Raw genomic sequence first — 20,456 nt, forward strand, 5'->3', positions numbered from 1 at the left:
AAAAAGTAGATAGATACAGGTTGACCTGATGAAAGTTTCTTGCAGTGCTATAGGAGAAAGATGGTGGGAAACTAACGGGGTAGGATGGATTATTTATCCCACCGAAGTCCAAACTTCAGTCATTTTCAGGTATACAACTTTTATAATTTTTGACATAGCACTACATCACCTGTGCTGTTAATTAAATTTTTTCATTAATTCAGTCCACTTTTAAATCTCCAATACTTACAATACACTTGTCCTATGTAATAGATGTGAAAGCATGGATTAGATGTAGTAGTTATATTTTTCTAACACATTAAACTGAATAAGCAATTGAAATAAACATTGTTTGTCCATATAGCATCTAAAATTATTTTATATGCTACCAGCAGTTTGAGAAACATTGGTCAGAGCAAACTGTTCTCATCAGTTGTCCAGATGAAAATTTCCACTTAGAAGGCAGCTGTCTGGGCAGGGCTAGTGATATCTGTTGCTTGATCAGGATGCTGGTTACACAAGGGGGTTGGTTCAGTTTGTGAAAATCATTGAGATGTTCACTTATATATATGATATGTGCACTTTTCTAATGAATTAATATTATAATTCAATAAAAAGTTTTCAAAGTAGAAGTGTATTGTTTTGTGCTAACTACTAGTTATAAGATCTGTTACATGTGTCTGTACATAGGTTATGCAAAGAAACAGACTAACAAAATGAATAATGGAATGTAAATTTAAAACACTGGCAGCGGTTCTTTTCTTTACAGTTCTGATATCTCTGCAGGCAAATCCATCCTCACAAAGACCCCAGGAGGTCTGAAAAGGGCCACAGATGATATCATAAGCCAGTCTTAACATTCATAGGATGGTAGGATATTGGTGAATTTATCTGCAGGGCAGAATGAGACAATAATGCTAAAGACTGAGACTGGTATCCTTATCTCTCAGTCTTTATTAAAGGTTCACAGAGATAATGGAAAATGCCATCCTAACCACTCACAGAGATCAAATTAAGGAGCGAGGATGCAGGGAACCAAATATCTTGTACTGACCTGTCAAAAACACTTACTCAAATGCAAGTAAACACACACCACACTCTTTTACCCTAAGGTGATTCTGGTTTTCAGATTTCTAAATCCTCTGCCTTCCAGACTTTACCTCTTGCAGACAGCACCCTTAGCACTAACATTAATGAGGGTTACAAAATTTCTGGTGCTAAAATCTCACCACGAAACAGAAGCTACTGCTTCTCAATGTGGAGATTCAAATAGCTTGTATTTTTTTGCCCTTTACGAACCGTATAAAATAATCCAATTTCATTCTGTTGGTAGCCATGGAGACTAGGTGCAAATATTTCAGTGAGTGGATAATACCAAGAATGACAGCATTTTTCAAGGGTATCTATTAATATACTTCACATTAGAAAAACAATAAAACTGGCAACCTTCACATTTAGTTGTCAGATTTTAAATGATAAGTCTCACTGGTTTCACAATGATTTGGGGGCCAGTTGTCTAAAAGACACCCATGGAGAAAGATGCAGAAGATTGCTTGTCAGAGGAGAACCTGCAGTCTTGTTTTCCCAAGTGTCTCTTAAAGACCTACTCATTTCCCATTTACTGCATCAGGGTCTCCTGCCAGGGGCGCCTCTACATTTCAATTTGGAGCCCTGTTTCTTACCTCGGATCTTCCCACACTGGAAGCCTGAGTATGTCATTCTTAACCTTTAAAAGGCGCCTCTCTCTGTCCAAGAGTCCCCAAGTGACCTTCCTGAGAGGGCATGCTCACTTTTAAGTTCACTTTTAGGCTGACCCATTTGCATGGCCTGTTTTCCGGGAAGCTTCTGGGGTCTTAGGCCAATTAAATTTCACAATTAAATTGCACGGGGCTGCCAGTTTCTCTTGTTGTTCCCCCCAACATGCAAAATAACCCCTTGTGCCCATGTAATGTGTTTGGAGGACTGGCCAGGTAGGGATTAGCACATGGTTTCCAATTGCACTTTTGGAGAGCCTGGTGCCAGCTGATGTCATTCCAACTGAGTCTGACACCGGGGTTCAGGACACGACCCGCAGAGCTGAGCATCTGCCAGTGCAAGCATGCACTGGCTATTTCAAGAGCTCCCTGGCAAGGCAGGGCTCAGGCCTGAAGGACAGGGACAGGGTGGCAGAGAGGCCCCAACCTGGGCAAGCGTCTGCAGGTGAGAGCCCAGGGTGTTGGAGCAAGGACCAAGGCAATAGGGGAGGGGCCAACTACTCAAAGGGTGACACAGAGTGCTGGCAGCAGGCAGGCAGAGAACAAAAATGAGAAGAAGAAGGACTCCACCTGGGTAAAGGATTCCTCATTCTCTTCACCCACAAATCGAAACAAGGCTGCATCGTCTCAACCTACCATACCCTCATTGTGTATCGTGCTTACACACACTTTGGTGGGTGGTGCACAATTGTTTTCTTCTCACCTTTCACATTTGCAGTCTGATGGGGGCAAAGAGACTTAAAAAAAATCTTGAATTTTGAGCTGTTATTTTAGATGGTCCAAATGTCCCTTCCGCACCCAGTTAGTATGATAAAACGGGGAATTCTGGCATTAGAGAGGAGGCAGCGGTATGATTAAGATGTGATGTACTTTTTGGAACCAAATTTAAATCTTTATATTATTTTAGAACATACATTCTCAATCCCTTGGCCTCAGTTATACAACTTCGTGTCATTCTTTTACCTGATTCGGCTTTGTACCCTTCCCAAACCTCATTTCACAAAAACCTGTTATTGTAGGTTGGGTTCTCCCAGAAGGATGCTCTGAGTGAAGGGTTCAGATAGAAGAGGTTTATTAAAGAAAGGCTCCTGGACACACCAGTGAATGGATGGGAGGAGGATGGAGAAAGGAATGAGGCCCAGCAAGGTGTGCCTTCATGTAAAGTCCCAGCCTCAGCCTGATGGGGAGGGGAGGGAGCATAAATTGCACTTCAGGGTATGTCTTTCTTTGAGGCAAGCAAGCTGGGTGTTTGACTCCTAACCCAGTCAGTCAGTGGCCAGGGCCCAGGGGAGTTGGCCGTGGGATGGCCACAGGGACACCTAAGTCTCAGAGCCTGCTGGCTCTCCGTATGGGTGGACTGGCTCCAACACCAGATCACAGGTACCAGCCTTTAACCACAAAACACTGAGCTGGGATTGGGCACATGGAGCTGGCAAGAGTCCCCGGGGAATCTGGTGGCCCACCAGCAGCGGCTGCCACGCGCTACACCTGCAATACTGCCTGCCCGCACCACCAGGTGCCAGCTATGGGTCTTTCATCACATTCTGCTGCAAGAGGAAATTAATAATATCTTTTGAAAGTCCTGGAATTGGCTCCTCATCATCCAGAGACAAACATCCTTCCTCCAGTGGGTAGAAGCGGGTGTCCCTGGAGTGCTTCCGTAAGACCGAGCAGCCGTCCCGGTTGAAGATGACTCGGGCCATCTGAAAACTGCGGAGAGCGTACACTTGGCTCTCCTGGCCTCTCAGTTGAGAGATTTTCTGAGACAGGCACTGGCAGACAGATGCAGAGAGTGGATTCCCTCTGCCAGATGCAGAGGCTGGCTGCAGATGGCCAAACGTTTCGTAGAATCTGTCCAGGGAGTTGCGAAGTCCATCGTCTTCGTCTTTGGTCCCTGATTGGCTTCTCACAGAAGGGTCAAGCCAGAAGTTCTCAGAAGCCCAGGAGTCATTCTGTTCAATGTTCAGGTTATTGCTGTCTGCAAGACAAAACACAGTCCAATGCTGGAACACACAATCAGAAATATCAGAAGGCAAGCCAAGAGCAGACGATGTCTCTTTTAAGTTCAATACACTTACTCTTCCCAGGTGACGGCAGTGGGTAGAAGCAGCTGAGTTCAGAAGCTGTCCCCACCATCCTGGGGTTTTGACACTTGTCTGCTCATCACAAGAACATCTTACTTGCATGTATCAGGGGTGTTAACCTGGGGACCCTCTATAGAAATTCAAGGTGGCTGTGAACTTGGATGGAAAAAAAAAATCCTATCTTTATTTTCACTGACGACTGCCTGAAATTAAACATTTCCTTCCATGATGCACGCAGGCAGCAAACCACAGTATTAACAGCAACCACTGCTGTGTCCATCTGATACTCCATGTTGATATAGCCCAGACTTGTAGAGCTCTCAAACGGGGGCAGCAATGTCTACTCTAGGGAGGGTCTGCGCATGTCTTTGTGTCAGTGATTGCAAAGTGCTACTTGCGTTTAGTGAGTGGGGTCAAAGGTGTAACATCCTGCAGTGCACAGAACAGCTCCATACAGTGAACTGTCCTTCTCCCCATGACAATAATGTCCCGCCACCCCTCATTCCTCTCCTGAAGAGGAGCACTGGCTCACAGGATGGATGTTGGAAGAAGTGGGAGCTGAAGCCCACTGCGTTGTAATATATTAATGTGCCTTGAGCTCCCTAAGGGACCTTTGCTAAAGATCACTATTCTCTGCACAACACCCTTGTTGCTAGAACCTACTCGAGTTTTGCATTCTTCCCTTCTCAGACCTAGAGATAGGGTTTTCTTTTTTTTTTTCTCAGCCAGGACCCCATTCCCAATGATTCTAGCATCATCCAAATTGGGTGGCACTTCCTTTTTTTTTTTTTTTTTTTTTTTTGAGACAATGTCTAGCTTTGTTACCCAGGCTAGAGTGAGTGCCATGGCGTCAGCCTAGCTCACAGCAACCTCAAACTCCTTGGCTCAAGCAATCCTGCTGCCTCAGCCTCCAGGTAGCTGGGACTACAGGCATGTGCCACCATGCCTGGCTGATTTTTTCTATATATATTAGTTGGCCAATTGATTTCTTTGTATTTATAGCAGAGACGGGGTCTCACTCTTGCTCAGGCTGGTTTCGAACTCCTGACCTTGAGCAATCAGCCTACCTCGGCCTCCCAGAGTGCTAGGATTACAGGCGTGACCCGCCGTGCGTGGCCCGGGACTTCCCTTTTTATTTCAATATGCCTTCCATCATGAATAGGATTTCTTTGGGAATGTACAAGGAGAAAAGCAGGAGGACAGCTGGATATCACAATGCTTTTGCATGCATTGTTTCAAGTTAACCTATTTCCCCAGAGCGATCAATTGTTAAACACATAGATACTTGATATTCTTAGAAAACTAAAAGTACTTTCATATCTTTAGGAGTTATAGATGCTTATTTGAATTTGGTAATTCAAGACAATGAATTAGCATGGAGCATTAATATTAATGGTTGTATTCTGCAAGAAGTGCCATTAGCCTTTAGAAACCCAGATGTCTGATGGGAGTTTCTTCCAGGGAACTTTCCATAGCTATTTCTGTGGCTGATAAATACACAACAGGATTTTGTCTCTGTGAAACATTTTAGCCTTCACCTTTAACAAGTTTCTGCTAAAGGGATTTGATATTTAGAATTCTGCCTCCTTCGTGTATCTGAATCAATGGCCATCCTGCCTTATTTTACAAGCAACTGCTCATTAGGAGGGTCTGTGGTTTCAAGGCTGTACAGAGCCAAAAGAAATATAATGTTTAGGCCGGGCGCGGTGGCTCATGCCTGTAATCCTAGCACTCTGGGAGGCCAAGGCGGGCAGATTGCTGGAGGTCAGGAGTTGGAAACCAGCCTAAGCAAGAGCGAGACCCCATCTCTACTATAAATAGAAAGAAATCAATTAGCCAACTAATATATATAGAAAAAATCAGCCAGGCATGGTGGTGCATGCCTGTAGTCCCAGCTACTTGGGAGGCTGAGGCAGTAGGATTGCTTGAGCCCAGGAGTTAGAGGTTGCTGTGAGCTAGGCTGACGCCATGCCACTCACTCTAGCCTGGGTAACAAAACGAGACTCTGTCTCAAAAAAAAAAAAAAAAGAAATCTAATGTTTAATCTAAAAATATGGGAATGTATCAGGATTTAAGGAAAGAAGAAATACGTGGCTTATAAGGTCTCCTTCCATGCTGCTCGGGTGGGAAGCTGCCCCTTCTTCAGGGCACTGTGTGGCACACTCCTAAGTTCCCAGGCCCTGCTGCCTTGGTTTGCCTGTTGGAGGCTCCTTGGGTTTTGTGTGGCTCTAAAAAAATTCATGGAGAAGAACAAGGTGAATGGGGGACTGGAGGGCATGTCCTGGTCATCAGTGATGGTCACTTGTCAGTACACTTTTTTTTTTTGAGACAGAGTCTCACTTTGTTGCCCAGGCTAGAGTGAGTGCCATGGCTTCAGCCTAGCTCATAGCAACCTCAATCTCCTGGGCTCAAGTGATCCTCCTGCCTCAGCCTCCCAAGTAGCTGGGTCTACAGGCATGCGCCACCATGCCCGGCTAATTTTTTGTATATATATATTTTAGTTGGTCAATTAATTTCTTTCTATTTTTTAGTAGAGACGGGGTCTCGCTCAGGGTGATTTCGAACTCCTGACCTCGAGCAATCCGCCCACCTCGGCCTCCCAGAGTGCTAGGATTACAGGCATGAGCCACCGCGCCCGGCCTGTCAGTACACTTTTGATGCACGACTCTTCTTTGTGACAGCAGCCAGACTCCACAGGCCTCACAGCGCCCTGGGTAGGGCACCTCTGTGGGAGGCACTGCCATTTTCAGTGTGTTAGGAGTCATGACCCATGGATCTGGGCTAGGCTGCCTCTTCCTGCTCCAGATCTTGCTTCCTTTTCTTTCCTCCCCGCTTCTATCCCTCCCACTCCCTGCTCTGTGGAGGAAAGGAGGGGAGAACAGGGCTATCGGGTGAATGAAAACCTAAGGCCTTTGGAGTCTGGCTCCCTACTCGGGAGGATGATGCAGGAAGATCACTGGAGCCCAGGAGTTTGAGGATGCAATGAGCTATGATGATGCCACTGCTCTCTAGCCAGGGCAACAGAGTAAGATTCTATCTCAGGAAAAAAACAAAGTTGTATTTCTCTCACTCCCCTAAGTCCTTGTTATCCCCACCTCCCTTCCCTGCCTTATATTTCTACATAAACCTAGTATCATCTGAATACACATACGCACAATTTTTTTATCTTCTCCTACTCAAGAATTTTTGTCTCTCTTGTTACAGGCTATTTGGGACCTAACACAGTGCTTGGCACATGGTAGGTACTCAGTACAAAAAAGTTGATGTTTTATTTGGTGAGTTTCATTTTCAAGGGCATGATGAATCTTTGATACACAAAGACCCCCTTATTGTATGTTTAATAAATCCCCATGTACTTGGTACACTTGTAGAATGAACAAACACATGAATGAAATCAAGGTTAACTTTTGTAAACAAAAAAGTTAAAAAAAAAAAAGTAGCCAAACTCCTATCTAGTCCCAACACACATCGTATTCAGGTATATTTCCTAAAGACTGACACAATTCAAAGACAATTTTTTAAAAACTTTATAATAGTGATAAAAAAGTAAGGAATGCCACACAGTATAATGAAATGTGATTTGAGCAACATGTACACCTAGATCTGTGCTGTCCAGTACAGTAGCCACTAGCCATATGGAGCATTGAGCACTTAAAATGTGGTTAATGGAGACATAAGCATAAAATCACACCAGATTTCAAAGACTTAATATGAAAAATTAATGTATATCTCTTGATAATTTAAAAATATTGATTACATGCTGAAATGGAAATATATTGGATCTCTTGGGTTAAATAAATATATTCTTAAAATTAATAGTTTGTTTTGTGTTTTTGAATGTAGTTACTGAAAAATTTAAAATAACATATGTAACTCTCGTTATAGTTCTTTTAGACAATGGCTGGTCTAAACATTCTTTATAGCTGTGGTATAAGAAAGTCATCTTTCCTGAAGGTTTAGCTTGAAGGCCCTGGAGATCATGCAACATTCTGAAGGCAGCCAGGATGAAACTTTGCTGTGCTGTGGTGTCCCACACTGTTAGGGAAATAGGAGGTGTCCGTCCCAGTTGGTCAGTGCTGTGTGTCTGCCTCTGCCAGCTGCCCCTGGAGACCACTCTGCAAGGAAGTGAGGACCAGCCTTCCAAAGTGGCCCAGTTGTCTCTGCCTTTCACAATCAATAATTATGGAGCATTTACTGTCCAACACATAGAGCTCGGCCCAGTGATAGTGGCCAAGGGCCAGGAGGCAAAAGCCAAGCAAAGCCAGGATGAGCCGGAATGCTGGGGCTGGAAAGATGAGTCATCTTCAGACAGACGAGGCAGAGGAAGAAAGCTACTGCAGGGAGGGAGAACCTGGGAGCAAGGCGAGGAGCCGGAAACACCAGAGAGCACGGTGTGGGGTGGTCTGGCAGGGCAGAGAATTCTTACAAGACAGGAAAGGCTGGGTTAGGCACTGGAGGACTTGGGGGCCAAGCCAAGAAGCCAGGTAGACACTTCTGATCGCCGTCCAGCTCCAAGTACTCACTCCTCCTGTAAAAGCATGTGGTCACTAGGGTGGGTGACCGGTACTCACGAGGGTGACTGGGAAGTTCCCCCAGGACAGACCTGCTTTAGAGTAATTGTTTCACTTAATTGTGAACAGCATCCTCTTTCACTCTCTAGAGGGCCCTGGACCACAAGACTCATTGAACGTATATGGGTATCACGACACAGTAGATATATAACCTGGTGCCAGTGGCATGGGACAGATATACTTGGGTTAACAGGAAAAAGTTCCCACCACACAGTTACATCCCAAGGGCTGAGATTTGACACTGGAAATCATCACAGTTTGTGATATAAATAATAAGGTGTCTACAGATTTCTGTTTTCTTCCTTTTTTCGCTAAGCCTTCCATGGATTTGTTCTTCTTTTCTCCAAGACAATCCTCTTTTCCTTTTCCCTCTTTTCACAGTTGGCATTGCTCCTATTCCCTTGCTGTCCAAGAACTTTTTGGTTATTGCCTGGCAAGGGAAGGGCCCCAACTCACTCTACCCATCAGTACCTGGCTTGATTCCTCTTCCTGGTTTTGTCTGGCTTTTCCCTGCTGTGTAGTAATGCCAGAATTGGCATTCTAAGGCACCTTACATCCTATTTTATTAATAACATAAACTACAACAACAAAAAACCCAACAACAAAAAAAGCTTAATGAGCTTAAGCTTCCTTTTTTCTGATAGCAACCATGATTTATACATTTTAGTATCTATACAAAGAGATGGTGTGTGAATATCAAGATATTTAATCCAAATTAACACTTCAAAAGGATGGATGGCTTGGTCAGGTGCTTTTGAAACCACAGTCTCTGTCTGTACTTGTTTACATCTGAAAGCTAGAACTGGATGAATCACCCAGAGGGGAAGTGGCATATGCTGTCATCCTTCATCCTAATGACAAACAGATGAGACAGGTGGAGGATAGGGTACTCTAAGAGGCTACTGCTGAGAAATAAAATGAATGCTGGAAAATAACAAAGGTGTGATCAGTGAAGAGCCCTAAAATTAGGTGTCAGGGCAACTTAATAAGGCCAATGTTCCAGTGTGTAAGCTGTCTTACTTTTGCCTTGGCATTTTATATTTTTCTTAAGAAATTAAAATGTTCTAAAAACCACAGAGAACTATAACACCCAAGCTCACACAACCCCAAACTGACAATTAACATATTGTCATATTTGCTTGAAACCTCTCTTCTTACTAAACATTTCAATTACAGTTGACTGCTTCTTCATAGATATTAATTGGGTTCCTTCCAGCCTATTTTTATATGTTACATATATATATGTATCCATAAGCAATAGAGTGTTGTTTATGTGTGGTGGTCATTTTAATTTAGCTTTCAATATACAAAGTTTTGCATCTTGCTTTAAAAAAAAAAAATTCCAGCTTGGGCAACATGGCGAGACCCCATCTCTACAAAAAAAATAAATAAATAACTGGGTGTGGTGGCACTCGCCTATAGTTCCAGCTACTTGAGAGGCCAAGGCAGGAGGCTCATTTGAGCTCAGGAGTGAGTTTGAGGCTGCAGTGAGCTATGATTGCACCATTGCATTCCAGCCCAGGCAACACAGTGAGACCCTGTCTCTGAAAATAAATAAATACAATTTCCTTTTTTTTTTCTTTGTTTTAATTCAGAAGAACCTTGGGATAATATTTTATATTCTATTACAAAGTTTTTCATCTTTCTTTTAAAAATATTTTTACCTTCTATATATTATGTTTTATATCCTACTTTATGATTTTTTACTTCTAGCTATTGTTGATGTATGAAGATATAAATCTACTTTATAGTATTCTAATATTCTAACATTATTTTCATCCACTCTCTTCCTGATGGACAAGTAGGAGGTTGTATCTTATTTTTCATTATCACAAACAAGGCGTCAGTGAGCCTCCTGATACATATCTCCTCGTGCACATGTGCGAGGCTTTCTCTGGAAATACGTCCAGACATGAAATCACTGAATCGAAGGAAATGTGCATTTTCAATTGTACTAGATCCTGCCAAACTAGTCTCCAAAGTAGTTGCAACAATTACACTCCCACCAGCAGTGCTGGGTTTTCCTGTTTCTCCATCTTTGCCAAATCCTGATATTGCCAGATGTTGTGTAAAGTTGTATCTCTTTATTTGGATTTGCATTTCCCTGATCACTAGTATGGCCAAGTTGCTTTTCATCCACTTATGGGCTTCCAATTCTGTGAACTGTTTATTCATATTCATTTTTCTCTAATTTTTTTTATTGGAGAACACTTCATTCTATAAAATAGAATGAGTGTTCCCTGTTTATTCATATTCTTTACCAATTTTCTATTGAGATTTTTTTTCTCCCTCTCTTATTATTATTTTTTTTGTGTGTGTGAGATAGTCTCACTCTGTTGCCTGGACTAGAGTGCCATGGCGTCAGCCTAGCTCACAGCAACCTCAAACTCCTGGGCTCAAGCAATCCTCCTGCCTCAGCCTCCCAAGTAGCTGGGACTACAGGCATGCACCACCATGCCCAGCTAATTTTTTCTCTATATTTTTAGTTGTCCAATTAATTTGTTTCTATTTTTAGTAGAGACAGGGTCTCGCTCTTGCTCAGGCTTGTCTTGAACTCGTGACCTTGAGCGATCCTCCCGCCTTGGTTTCCCAGAGTGCTAGGATTACAGGCGTGAGCCACCATGCCTGGCCTCCCTCTCTCTCTTTATCTCATTTCTTTTTAATGGCATGCAAAATGAATTACCAAAACAACAACAACAACAAAAAGCCATTTTTTGTCTGACTTTTCCTTGATTAATCTCATGACTAGGTTATTCCAGTCTCTCACATGGAAGGGGATAAAAAGAAATGTGAAGGTGAAAGAAGGACTTCCCGAGAAACCAGCAGGTTTGTTTTGTTTTAATGGCAAATCTCAAGCCAAACAACCCTCACAGTGTCAGCTTAACACCACCAAAGGTGACGGTGTGATTCAACTCTATTTAATAAAGAAGTCATGTACCAAGCCGGATCCAGGAGCAGGGAAAACATCTGGCTCCACAGTGTCTTATTTTCTAGACCAGAAAATCGAGACAAGGACCAAGTTTCCAGAATCACTGGATGAAGGGGTCGGCCACTGGAACGCGGGAAAGGTGTTTTAATCTGCTCATTCATTGTATTAATTAATGTGATCTACACATGGCTATCGTTTGCCACAGTTAGGACGGGGGATAGCTTCACATGTTGGCAATGACAGCCAAGCAGGGTGGGGCCTCCCTAGATCATTCAGATGATGAAAGTTTCGGAACTAATGACTTTGATCATAAAAATGCTTGACAATTTTCTTCTTTGAGGCCTACCCTGAGGTTTGATTTCAAACAGCTTAGTTTTGCATTTTTGTCACAAAGGAGTAACAGAGTTAAAGGATCACAACCTGACCCCCTTTATAGCTAGTAAAGCCGCGAGGAATGATCTGGTTGAACTCTCCCACTTTCTAGAACAAGAGCTGTGATGCCCTGACCCCGTCCACGTTCTAAACGGCTCTTGGGCAGCCAGGCTGTCAGACAAGGGAGAGACAGTTTCCTTCTGGAGCCACTTGGAGTTAGGAGCTTCACTGAAACACTTAAAGCAATCATTTAAGAATGTTTTTCCCCCAGTGGTTTTTAAACTTTCATTTCACATAGGAGGTTTCAGCCAATTTGCTTCACAGCCTGGCCTAGATGGTAAGGAGCACTTGTGATGTGAGCAGAGAGGAAAAGCAAGTGAGTTGGATCTTGGTTGCTATGGCAACCTTGCTATTTTGATTATGCTTGTTTACTTCTGCAGAGTTAAGTTAAATGAATAGTTAATTAAGATGACGCTCGAAACTCTAGCTTTAACTTTACCTGTAAGAAAAATATAAGCACTTTAAAAATAATGTTTGAAGCGCTGCTGGATACATATTTAGCAGAGAGATCATTCCTGTTTGCAGAAAAGCAGAAGCCTGACCCTTTTTCCTTGAAGAGGAGGATTCCTCCCACAATCTGTCCAAATCAACAAGTCAACAGCTGGTAATGTTAAGATTTTAAAGAGGAACAGAACAGGATTCCTATCCAAACAGAGCCAGTTCCAGTGCTGACATCAGCAATCAGACTTTCCAAGAGAAGGCCAGGTGCCATGGCTCACGCCTGTAATCCCAAAGTGCTCTTTGGGAGGCTGAGGTGGGAGGATCACTTGAGGCCAGGAGTTTGAGACCAGCCCAAGCAACATAGTGATGACCCCATCTCTACCCACAAAAAGAGACTCTCCAAGAGAAGGTAACATCTCTCATAGACAAGGAAAGTCTGACATTTTCTATATGTGGTAGAATTTTTGTTAGATGCAGATTTTGGTAAACAGATCTCACTCCATATCAAATCAATGTTAAGTTCATCTATGAAGTCCACAGATTGAACTGTAAACAAACACACTAGAATGTAATTAAATGGCGGAGTGCTCCTTCTTCCTTGGCCTCCTCCTAAAGGCCAAGCTCTCATTTGTATTTATAAAATGCTGACACTACTAAGAACATGTTGGAGCTTCTTAGGAAGTGTCTTCACTTTCTTTGGAAGCTTCTTCTAAATGTCCTCATTGGTGACCAATCTCTATCATCAGAAGACAGAAATTACCTTTTTGGAAACTGGCAAGAGGCACTAGGAGTGAAATCACCTAAAGAATGTAGGTGATCAAGCAGGGAAACATGGCATGGGGTAAGAGGCAAGGTTTATTCACAAAAGAAAATAGACTTTATTATGTTACACATGCTGATTCTGTAAGCAATCGCACAAAGGAATTCCAAAATCAGTTCTCTGCAATGTAGGCAGCATGGTTTCAATGTGTATTCACTTCCAAATATGTTACCTTATAAGGTGGCTTTCAATTCTGGATTTTGTAAAAGCTCATACTCATAGATTAGAAATCTGGTTTTGTCCTCACAGAAGAGATGTTTGCAAGTGTGGACTCTGGATTTAGAAGACTCGAGCTTGAGTCCCAGCATCACCACTTATGGGCTGTATGATCTTGGGAAAGTTACTTAACATCTCTGAATCTCCATGTCCTCATCTATAAAATGAGGATAATTGCTCCTACCTCATAGAGATGTTGTAAGGATTAAACGATTCATTAGCATAAGCCTAGAACATAGTAAGTGCTCAATAAATAAAAGCTACTTTATGATTATTACCATCGTGACAAGAGTAGTACCTATAGCAGAGTTGTTACATCTAAGTATTAAGGTGTTTGTCCTTTAACACCTGGGATTTTAGAAAGTGAATCGTGAATGCTCCTGTACGTCTGCTACAGAGCGATCAATACGTATCATAAGGGAAGTCCACACTAACAAGCATTTGTGACTGGAAGGAACTTCATCTTTACCAATAGTTACTGCCCCATCCTGGCAGCAGAGCTGAAGGGATGAATCATCTCGAACATTCTCCATCTCACAGCAGGAGGACTGCAACTACACAGAGGTCCCAAGTGCACATTCTGCAAAGCAAACATGATCCCTGTGTGGGTAGAAAGAGCAGGTGTCCCAGCGTGTGGGAGTGTCAAACACAAAAGCCCAGGCTGGCAGAGCCCTCCAGCTGTCCCCAGACACATCCCTCCCAGGGGGACCAGCACCAGAGTGTGGGTGCAACTGAAATGACTCAACCTCCAGAGAGCCTGCTGGTGGATTTTTGTTAGTTGATGGCAACTATTAATAAAAATCAAGCAAAGAGCTTTAGGGAAAAGTTTGGGTTAGTAAATACATTGACTAAGGAGAAACAGGCTGGATTAAAAAAAAAAAAGATTGTGAAAATAGGCGGAAAAGATCTAGGGTTCACAGAATGACTGCTGGCTGAGTCAGAATTGCAGCACTGAGTTAAACTGAAAAGGCAAGATGAGATTGGGAAATACAATGAAAACAGTTACGGGAGATAATTCTCAACTCCCTTTCCTGCTATTTACACTTAAATTTAAGGAAAGCATAAATTTGAGCCTTCTCTTCTGAAGCACAGAACTTTGGGGAACACAAAAAAATTCAGAGAAGCTGAAAAAAAGCCACGAACAATATTTAAAATGTACATAATACAACCTATGCAGTGAAAGACTATAGACAGCAGAGAAGTGAAAACTGAGGCTGACTAAACGACAGAAAATGTGGGCCATGAGGAGTTTGGGGTGCATTTTTGTTGAAAGATTTTCTAACATGAATTATTAAGAGCTAGGACTGGTAGCAAATATGGAATTAAATTTCCATCTTTGCAAAGACACCTCTAGTAGGGTTGTAGAAACAGTTACATATTTTTGACAAAAGAATATGGTAGATAAGATATTATGAAAATCCTTCATGTTACTAAACATCTAAAAATGCTAGATAAAATATTTTTTTAAATCTTTTAAAATGCATGACTGAGCTGGTAATAAGATAAGGAAAGTCCATAGAGACCAAAAGCAAAATCAAAGTAGGAGTTCCAAGAGATCAGCGAAACCTGAGCTGGTGTCTAGACTTAGTATGTCACCTTTAATGGCCACACAGAGCTCTCAGGACACAAAGTCTAGGGTCATGGCAAGATGGGGCTCTTACAAGGAGATCACTGCATAAAGCTGAGAACCCTGAAGTTACACCCTTAGAGAAAAGATGAACTGAAAAAACAGTATGCTGGCCGGGCGCGGTGTCTCACGCCTGTAATCCTAGCACTCTGGGAGGTTGAGGCGGGAGGATCACTCAAGGTCAGGAGTTCAAAATCAGCCTGAGCAGGAGCGAGACCCCGTCTCTACTAAAAATAGAAAGAAATTAATTGGAAAACTAAAAATATATAGAAAAAATTAGCCGGGCATGGTGGTGCATGCCTGTAGTCCCAGCTACTCGGGAGGCTGAGGCAGGAGGATTGCTTGAGCCCAGGAGTTTGAGGTTGCTGTGAGCTAGGCTGACGCCACGGCACTCTAGCCCAGGCAACAAAGTGAGACTCTGTCTCAAAAAAAAAAGAAAAAGAAAAATATCTTACAACCATTCGGAAAGACAAGACAAATTATCCATAAATAAATGATGATTAAGTTGTATGAGATGCCTCCATAGTGGCAATGCAAGCAAGAAGGCAATGAAATAATGCTTTCAAAGTTCTGAGAAAATAGTTACAACCTAGGGCCATTCAGGAAATGCTGAGGAAGTTAAGACATCAAACTCTTAACTGGCCTAATAAACAAAATAATAAATGTCATAGCCAATATTGCCCTTATATCCAAAGCTCATTCTCTAAGAGTGCCTAAAATATGGCCAGCCATGATGGCTCACACCTGTAATCCTAGCACTCTGGGAGGCCGAGGTGGGAGGATTGCTTGAGCTCAGGAGTTGGAGACCAGCATGAGCACGAGCAAGACCCCATCTCTGCTAAAAATAGAAAAATTAGCCAAGCATTGTGTCACACACCTGTAGTCCCCGCTACTTGGAGGCTGAAGCAAGAGGATCACTTAAGCCCAGGAGTTTAAAGTTGCTGTGAACTGTGATGATGCCACTGCACTCTACCCAGGGCGACAGACAGAGACTCTGTCTCAAAAAAAAGAAGGACTGCTTAAAATAGGTAATATTCTTATCACCTAGATTGAATTATGGAGATTTTCCCTGAACATAGAGAAAAGAGCTATATGGAATTTCAAGGTTTTCTATTCCTTTGATGACATGAGTCTGTTTAATTCACCAAGGTAGTCCAGCTATCCTTGAGACAGTATTCTGATGCTAGTCTTTGATCCCAAATCACACGATTATCTTAAAAGTATAGTTCATGTCCATTCCACATTTTGTTTCTGAAAGTTTCATTTCATAATAAGCCAATTATGCAAAATATTATTCAACTTCAAAGTTGTTCTAGGTTGGTTTTATAAAAAATGCAAATGCTATTAATGTTTTGCAATGACATTTCTCTCTCTATAATCAACTATTTCCATTTGCTTTGCAAATAATTACTAACTTTATCTTCCTAACTCAGCTCATGCCTGCTGTTCCGGTGGCCTCTGCATGCAATACTAAGTGTGCAGTCATTGGACTACAAACCAAGGATATCTGTTCCAAATACTCTTGAAAAATGGGAAAATAATTATTTTTACTCTTTCATGATATTCACTCTCTTTGAAGAGATCACATGAAAGAAGCTGTATAGCTTAGTTTTAAAAAAGTAGTTTAATTTCTTTTAGCCAATACACTATGCCAATCATAAGAAGATAAAGAGTCAGAAGGTATGAGTCATGAAGTTATTAGTGATAACATTTACTGTCTTAGTGACATTTGGAATTTTCTGTTACCTAAGGTCCTCCTTAAATTGCATTTCACATAAAAATGCATAAACCCAAAAAGAAATACAAATTTGAAGGGTACTATGAAGACAGAAAAAAAAAAAAAGAAAGAAAAATGACCCAATTATACTTGGTCATTCTGGATGACTAAATTTTTTTGACCTCTAAGTGGCAAAACTTCAAATACATTTGAAACTTCATTTCCTAAAAGGAGCCCTGAGAAATTCATGCCACAATAAATCTTTCACGCACATTTCTGTTTTTCTGTATCTTGATCTGGGTAGTGGTTAATGGGTATATACATATGCAAAAATCTACCAGGCTAAACATATAAGATTTATGTACTTTACTGTATATAAATTGGATCTCAAAAATATACCTATGTGTGCATGCATACACGCACACACAGACACACACACACACACATATTCCCTGTCTTCAATAAATTTTGGATGTGGCATATAAATTAATTATTTTCAAAAAGATTTCCACATGGTTCTAAAGTTCACTTAGGTTACTAACCACTACCCTGGAGCAACTGAAATATGTCTCAATTAGAATGGACATTCAGCAAATACTTGTTTTAACAAATGAATAAATGAATGGATTAATTAATGAACAAACCAAAAAACTAACAAATATGTATGTTATTTATGATTGTTGGTGTACCACTGATTAAGGCCAGAACAAGCACTAAGAATATTTTCTATAAAAAGCATTCCAGATAATGTTCTAAGCACTTTAAATGTCTGACCTTATTAAATCTCTCAAAAACCCTATGAGGTAGGTTGACTGTTCTGGGTTTTTAGTTGCAACCAACATAAATCACTTTGGCTACTTTAAGTAGGAAGACATATCAAGAAGTGTAATACAGTTCATATCATTGCTAGGAGAGATGCAGAAACAGATTTTAGACTGAACTTTCAGGAATTACTCCTCAAATTACTCAGTAGAACTGGACAGCCAAAGGGCTGCTGCCTCCATCACTATTAGGAACTACATAGTTAGGAAGCTGCTGTTAACAGATTTGCTCCAAACTAACACAGTTTCTACTACAATCTGGAAGCTTCCCAATCAGGAATTTGCCTGTTAAATCAGGAAGCTGTCACTACAATGGCTAGTTCTAGAACCATGATACCTTTGCCACTATCCATACCAGCTGAAAATGAAGGTCTCATACCCCATCTCTCTTCCTATATCACTTAGATCTGAATTCAAAGGTTTATGAAAATGCATTTGATTAGCAGACCTTAACTTACATCCAGAACACTAGCTGCAAGGGATTCTGGAAATGGAAACTTTCCTCCCTCTGTAAGACAAGAAATTGTGCTGGAAGGGGTTTGGAATAGGTATTGAGTGGGTTAACTGACAGCTTCCCAGATGATGAAACTGAGGCATAGAGATTAAGAAATTTGTTCAAAGGCACACAGCTGGTAAGTGGCAGAGCCAACATTCAAACTCAAGAAGTATGGCCCCAAAGACTGATAAAGCATGTAAGAAAATAACAATGCAGTGCACAGGCAAGCTCCTGGGTATGAGGTCTCAGGCCTACATGCAAACTGTTGTGCCCAACATCAGCAACTTCTAATTTACTGCATTTGTTAATCATGATATTATCTCTAAGACTTGAAAGACTTGCAGTTTATTCAAAATGCAAAGATACCATTAATTTACTTGATCATTTTATTATTGGTTTAGAAAGTGTTCTCAAATATTAGCAGCAGGAAAAACCTAAAAATGTCTCTACCACCAAACGGTGAGTGAAGACACCCATCCCCAGGCTTCCACAACCACTCCCCACTCCAGCTCCTTGCATTAGGTCCATGCTACAGATTCAAGGAACACTTAAAAGTATCCTGAAGTTATTTTAGCACTTTCCAAAAGAACATTTTACTGATTCTATATCAATAAGTTTGGGAAACTATGATATATACAATAGAATGACAGTTATTTAGCCTCTGCTTGGAAAGCTGACTATTATATAGCTCTTATGGCCTTGAGGCTAAAGCTTGGGATGTATTCTGTGTTATCTGAAACTGTACTTCCACATATCCTTGGTATAGCTTGGTCTGTCATTTTGCCTGTCTACCTGTCTGCCTGCCTATTTATCTATCTACCTATCTTTATCCATCCATCCATCCATCCATCCATCTCTCGAGAGTGACCCAGATATCAGAATAAAAACACTAAGCTATATCCAAAATAAATATATCAATAAGCATAGACTAAGGCTGAGAGGAGTGAGACGGGTCAATTTCAAATCATAGGAGGGAAATGTTGAATGCTCCCCACAAAGGAAAATGTGTCGGCTATTTTTAAAAGATTATAATTTTGATCAGAGATCCATCTGGGAATAAAGGAAAGAGAAAATGCTTCATTTGACATGACAGGTTATGAATTGCAAATCTGCTGGTTTGGGAAAGGTCAATATTTGCTGAAGATTAAGTCCATGGCAAAGGTACATCATTAAATCTAAAGTAATTAAAAAGCTAAATTTAATATTGCATGCAGCTACTATATTTTTAATAGGCATACAGCCTCAAAAACCACAAGCCATAATCCAATCTGTCTCCATGGTGTAGAAGGAAATGACAAATGTCTTCAGCATGACATCCAACAAGGTGAGTCTGAGTTAATTACCGCGTGCGCAGGTGAAAATGGATTTGGTTAAACAAATGAGCCTCCCAGCCAACGACATTAGCCACATGCTGGACAAAATTTCATATTAATCAAACATACATCAAACTGTTATCGGTGACATACACAGAAGAAGAACTACTTAAAGCTTATCTTTTAATTCATAATTAATTTTTATCAACATAATATATACTCATAGCTTTTAAAAGTTGGATGAACCTAAAAATTGAAAAACAGTAGTCCCCATTCCTTCCACCCTCCTTCCCATTCTACATGGTCTACTGTTTCAACCTACTATTCCTTCTGATTTTAAAAATCTTTATATGTCTCTTTAACATGCTCATATGTGATAATATATCACTTTTAGACATTGTGTGTTGATATCCTATTATGGCAGGTAGGAATTTAGGTCTCAGACGCACATGCACACACACACGCTCATTCATGCACAGATACAGAGACGCTTTCCTTGCCCCATTCTCTAAATGCAGGTTTGTCAATTTTTTATCAAAGCAACATTCAGTGTTTATTTTATATCTATATAAATCTTGACCACTAGTAAATGTACTAAGAATATGTTTCCTTTATTGGACAATGTTATTGTTTCTGTGGCAAACAGGTATTCCTCTTCTGCATGTGCTTGCTTCGCTCTGTAACTACAGTTGACCGACCCTTGAACAACATGAGTTTGAACTGCAGGGGTCCACTTATACGTGGATTTTTTTCAATAAGTATAATGGAAAGCTTTTTGGAGATTTGTGACAATTCTAAAAGACTTACAACTTGAAAAAACTTACAGACAAACCATGTAGCCTTAGAACTATTGAAAAAACTGAGAAAAAGGTATGTCATGAATGCATGAAATACGTAAATACTAGTCTATTTGTGTGTTAACCCACAATGTTATTGGCAAGGTCAACAGTAAGCTATTAGCAGTTAAGTTTTTCAGGGAGTCAAAAGTTATGCGTGGTCAAATGGTATGTCTACTTTTAGTAAAAAAAAAAAAAAAAAAATGCAGGGATTTTTGACTGTGAGGGTGGAGGGGGGTGGGGTGTTGTTCTAGGGTCAACTGTATCTCTGACCCTCCAACAATCTCTCAATGTTATTTTCCATGCATCAAACTGTGGGAACAATCCCTCAGTTCCCAGCCCTCCCGGTAATTCCCCCTGAGAATCTTCTATCCTCTTGTTCCAATCTGCTTCGCTGCCACCAAGCCTGTTCCACAGCTG

At 41.2% G+C, this 20,456-nt stretch overlaps 1 protein-coding gene across 3 annotated transcripts in view; it reads right to left on the reverse strand.

The window, feature by feature from the left end:
- Positions 1-2,788: 2,788 nt before the first annotated feature.
- Positions 2,789-20,456, reverse strand: part of SHLD1 (shieldin complex subunit 1) — an 84,955-nt gene continuing 67,287 nt past the window's right edge. For all 3 annotated transcript variants that reach the window (XM_076010944.1, XM_012755078.3, XM_012755080.3), the window contains one exon: positions 2,789-3,711. In XM_076010944.1, coding sequence (XP_075867059.1) covers positions 3,257-3,711 — 455 coding nt within the window. In that variant the 3' untranslated portion in view covers positions 2,789-3,256. The remainder of the gene's footprint in view (positions 3,712-20,456) is intronic.

This window comes from Microcebus murinus, chromosome 16 (genome assembly GCF_040939455.1).
Source record: "Microcebus murinus isolate Inina chromosome 16, M.murinus_Inina_mat1.0, whole genome shotgun sequence".
NCBI lineage: Eukaryota > Metazoa > Chordata > Mammalia > Primates > Cheirogaleidae > Microcebus > Microcebus murinus.